Source organism: Malurus melanocephalus, unplaced genomic scaffold (assembly GCF_030028575.1).
Source record: "Malurus melanocephalus ecotype Western Australia unplaced genomic scaffold, MMel_1.1 scaffold_77, whole genome shotgun sequence".
Taxonomy (NCBI): domain Eukaryota; kingdom Metazoa; phylum Chordata; class Aves; order Passeriformes; family Maluridae; genus Malurus; species Malurus melanocephalus.
Window position 1 is genome coordinate 1511425 of NW_026623309.1, and position 5039 is coordinate 1516463.

At 42.9% G+C, this 5039-nt stretch overlaps 1 protein-coding gene across 1 annotated transcript in view; it reads right to left on the reverse strand.

Moving 5' to 3' along the window:
* ERCC4 (ERCC excision repair 4, endonuclease catalytic subunit) overlaps positions 1-448 on the reverse strand; it is a 17942-nt gene extending 17494 nt beyond the window's left edge. Inside the window, exon 1 of the mRNA XM_057367304.1 lies at positions 251-448. Coding sequence (XP_057223287.1) covers positions 251-424 — 174 coding nt within the window. The 5' untranslated portion in view covers positions 425-448. The remainder of the gene's footprint in view (positions 1-250) is intronic.
* Positions 449-5039: the final 4591 nt, after the last annotated feature.

The following is a 5039-nucleotide window of genomic DNA, read 5'->3' on the forward strand; positions in this document are numbered from 1 at the left end:
CCTGAGCAGGGAAGTGGGACCGGTTGAGCCACTGTGGTCCCTTCCATCCTGACCCACTCTGTGGCTCTGTGCCGGGGCCGGTCCACAGCACCCGACCCGCCCCCCGCGCTGCCCTCACCGRGCCCGCACACCCTCCCGCCAGCCCGGGGAGCCGCTCCGCCGGCCGGGGCAGCCACAGARCCGCCGGCAGCCCCCGGGACGCGCCCGCCGCACCGGGAGGGGAAGAGCGGGCGCCGGGAGCTGCCCTCACCTCCTCGGCGGGGCTGGTGTTGAGCACGAGCACCAGGCTGGCGGGCTCGCAGTAGAGGCGCAGGAAGCGCAGCAGCAGGCGGTCGATGCCGAGCCCGCGGGCGCACACGGCGAGCCCGTCGCGGTGGAAGAGCTCCAGGAAGATCTGACTCTCGTACTCCAGCAGCGCCGCCATCGCGGCACCGCACCCGCGCACGCGCACGCGCCCCCACAGCGCCCCCTGCCGTGCCCGCGCGCGCGGTCCTCCAGCCGAGCCGTTTCCCGCCCCGCGCGCGAGCGTCCCGAGGTGTGGGGACAGGAGGGTCCCTCAGGACAATGTCCATCCCCGGCATGGAGAACCACCGCRGGCAGGGACCCGACCCCACACCGGGGCTCCTGCTGCGGCCAGCTGAACCTCGCTTCTCCCCTGCGGGCCGTGCGTGCCGAATGCTAATGTGAAGTRGCCGTTCTTCTTCAATTATTTCGTGTTTAATATGACCCGAGGGAATGGCCTGAAGTTCTCTCATGGTAGGTTTGGGTTAGACATTAGGAAAAGGTTCTTTCCATAGGCTGGGCACTGGTTCCTCAGGGAATGGTCAGGGCCCCAAGGCTGACAGAGCTCAAGAKGTGTTTGACACTCTGAGGCACAGGGTGGGATTCTTTGAGTGTCCCATGCAGGGCCAGGAGTTGGATCGATGATTCTTGTGGGCCCTTCCTACTCAGTATATTCTGTGATTCCATTATTTTTTACTGAGTGCTCGCATTTCTTAAGCACTGAATGAACCCAAACTCTCCTGAGCACTCCTCACACAAGGCAACAGCATCTCGCTGTTTCTTTGATCCCCGCCCCGGTCAGGGCAGAAAAGGCTGCTTTGTGCCCAGAGGYGTGAGGGACTCCCCAGACCCGCCTTCAGAAACAGCTGGAAGTGAAGGACATCCCTCACASCTCCCCTGCAGTTCAGCTGAGCGTYATGGAATCCCAGAAGGGTCTGGGATGGAGGGGACCGTCCCCATCTCCCTGTCCCACGCCCTGCCATGGCAGGGACATCTCCCTCTAGCCCAGGTTGCTCAGAGCCCCCGGGTGCCCCGGTTCAGCTGGGTCAAAATCTTCCTGTGGAAACTAAACACGTCTGACAGTGCTTTTTGTGCAGGGCTGTTGGGCAGAGGGGCAGCGTGCAGCTCACTCYTTCCATCCTGAGAACCTGTGGGGAATGTTCGATCGCTTCTGTTCACGCTGGGTGTTGATTGCTGTTATYTCTGTTAATATCGTCCCCTTTCGGTAAAATGCCGTTATCAGGGCATTGAGTCACTGCTCAAATATATTCAAATAAACACTTTCAGTTCTTTGTTCCACACTGTCACATGTGGGCAGCTGCGGTGGGGGTTCCTTTGGGTTTTGGTGTTTTTCTAAGGGAAAATTAAGCGTACAGCTGCCAACGTGTTCTTTTACTGCACACTTGTTCAAGTCAGCAGCGTTAATGAAGATCCACTTTACCAAGCATTCTTTGTAAATTTACCACACAGTCAGAATTATGCTATGAAACATTTTAAATTAATGTAGGAAATATGYAAATTATTTACATTTATTGTATATCTTTATATTTTAAAATGCAGTACAGGTCCTCAGGGAAAAGTAGAAAGCAACTCTTTAAAAACAGGCAAAAATTAATAAAATATAGGGACTATTCTTGGTTTTTCTCATACACATTTCATATTTATGAAATTTTATGCTGATACTAMACAACTTTTTCTTTGCAAGTTGGATCATGTTGCTAACTGTTGTACCAAACACTGTGCTTTGCTTCTCATTTTTATATGGCTGCTAACAAGCTCTGTGATGTTTACATTTAAAAGTTAYTTTAGACTATAAAAATGTCAGAAAATCAGTATTGTTTTTTGGAAAACATTTATTTTTTGTGGACTGCAAGTCATTTAATTGAACAAAACAAAGSCTTACATGGTAACACAATGATTGCCATTAACATTTATTACTATTTTTGAATCCTRTATGGAAAACTGAAGCCCAATAAGGTTTCTTCTTGGAGGAATTTCAGTATTCTGTAGAAGAGTCCATACAATTTAGGAACCAGCAATTTCCTTGCCCTACTATTTCCTACAGGAAGTAGAAAGAATATTTCTTAATGGSCCAGATAAAATATTTCAGGCATCCCTGTATTATAATTTTATTTTGTACTATATTTAATTTTATACATTTTACTTTGGCTAAATGTAATATTAATGTAAAACTGTTCTGARGTGTCCTTCTTGTGGGTACACATTTATTAGCCAGCAGAGGGCTGTCATTTCTTACCTTTGAAGACCATTTCATATTAGCATTTCATTTTAGCACTAAATGAAAGTCAAGTAAATTGCCCCTGAAGAGGGGTTTAGTATTTGGCTCACGCCTTGTTATTTGGATCAGCAATATTAATATCAGTCTTTATGATATGCTTTTGACAGCTAATTTGTTTTTAAATTTTAAATTTTACAAGTTATTGGTCATTACTGTGAAAGAGGAATATGCAAAAATCATGACTAAGTCATTAATCTGCCCATTTGTGTAATGACAGCAGTCTTGTCTGACGACAGTAACAGTTCTTTTTTGTCATATTAATAAACTTTTATTACTGATCATGTAAAGAGCTGAAGAGGACTCCCTCTGAGAATAAAAACAATATGTAAATAACTTACATAAAACTTCTGTGTTTGACTAAAACTCTGTCTTTTCAGATGTGAAAATGTGGTGAGAATGCCAGCTCTGAATTTTTTTGTTGTGTCTTAGATTTGGCTTGTTGCTTGGATTTAGAAGTACTGATATTTGCCTGTATGTTTAAATATATGTTGGAAATTGAAAAAAATGTGTTCCATAATCTGGAAATTTATTACAAGCTGTGTTTTAGCCACATTTATTCATATTCTTAGAATATGTGGTTCTGAGGGGGGCACTTTCTTTCATCTGTAATTGGCTGAAATAGATTTTTCTCCAGCAGCCTACATACAGGACATTCTTTAYAAGTTAAAAAATATTACCCCTATAAAAGAAAACCCAATTATTCTTTTTCAATGAGGCTATTGTAAAAATTAAATATGACATGTTTTTTCTGGGTTAAAAATGAACTCCAATGAAAGAACTGATTTGGGCTGTGGTCTGATGGATGGGGAACATTAGTAAGGGAAAGGTGAGTTCTCATCCTGCACTGGCTCTGCGCAGGCGGGGACTGGAATTACCAACTCCTTCCCCTTTGTTTCCCCCTTAGGTGTAATTGCCAAACAATTCACAGCAAATGTGTTCAGTGTAATTTGTCTTAAGTAAACTCTGAATTAAACTTCAGCGGCTGTTAATGATTTCCACAGGGWTTTTTGGTCCACAATTACARAGCTGGGTTTWAAACTTTAAGATACATACATATAGKTTGTACTTCAGTATCCTGAACAAACTTAATTTTGATTTTTTCCTCTCTTATTTCTGCATCTTATATAAATAATATATGTGGCAACTGTGTAAATATCCGACTTAATAATTTCTCGATGAAAAAGTCATGAAATGCAATGAGGTTTCTTTTTTTTTGTGGCAATATATAGAAATGACAGATAGATGAAGTGTTTTTATACATTACTTGTGTTCAAGTCTATCACGTAWTTCTAAGGGACATGGGCATGTTCACTCAGCAATATTTAGCTGTTCATTCAATAGAAGTAATTTTACAAATTACCTACTTTGTTGTTAACAAAAGCAGAAACAGTTGATGGTGCAGTGGAGAATATTTCAGCGTGTAAACATTTGCACACTGACCAGTATAGAGTTATTGTATAGCACTGGTAAGGCAGATCTTCTTTTTCAATTTTAGTTGAAGATTTTGTGTTTTCTGACCCAAAACGAAAAAGATATTGGTGACAACATAATGTTCTGAGGGCTATTAGAAGTGTGATTTTTCTTGTCTTTTTTTTAATACATTAGTTTGATAACTTTGATGATATCCCAGTGAAGGATTTTAGAGAAGCCAAAAAATGGCATTGCTTGAATGGAGTTACATGTTTTCAGGTTTCCCAAAATTTCTAGCAGTAAAATTAGGATTACCTGTAGGTTAAAGAAACAGTATACTTTTATTTTTGTAACAACAAAAAGAGTGATTCTGCCAGCCCTAAAGGCTACTTAAGCATAAATTTGGGAAGCCCAGGCAGAAATCAATACCAAAGTGCTCATCCACATAAATATGCCGCAAAAGGAACCTGGGAGATGGGAGAACATGGAGGCTTTTCCTACGCAGTGGTTTAATTTTCTCCTGAATTTTGAACCTTGAAGTCTTAGTATTGCACTTTGTTTTGCTGTCAGTTTATTATGATTTGCCTGTGATGCTCTGAAGCAAAAGACTATGACTAGAGATGGTTTCCATAGCAATTACAACTATCTGAATATGCATGGGACTGCTTTCTCATTGTTTCCATTTTTTCCAAGGATCTGTTTACCAGGTGGATGGTACAAGGTAACTTTATTAGAGAGGTGCAAGGGGGATTTGTTGAGTGCTTTTGGGAAAGGGACCAGCTATCTTAGCCATGGATTTGTCAAAAACGTAGTGAATAATTTGGCAATTAAAAAAGTACCTTCATTGTCTCCCCACATTTGTAGCCTAATGGAATATSTAAGTGTACCACAGCCATTTCAGTTCACAGGACATTGGCTTCATGCAGACAGGTSACAGTTTGAGCTGTGAGGGGTTGAGTTGTGTGGACATGCCTCATTTTCCTAGCTCTTCTTCAGAGTGGAGTCAAATGGAGCAAGTGGTGTCACAGCTTGTAAAATCCCTTTTTGT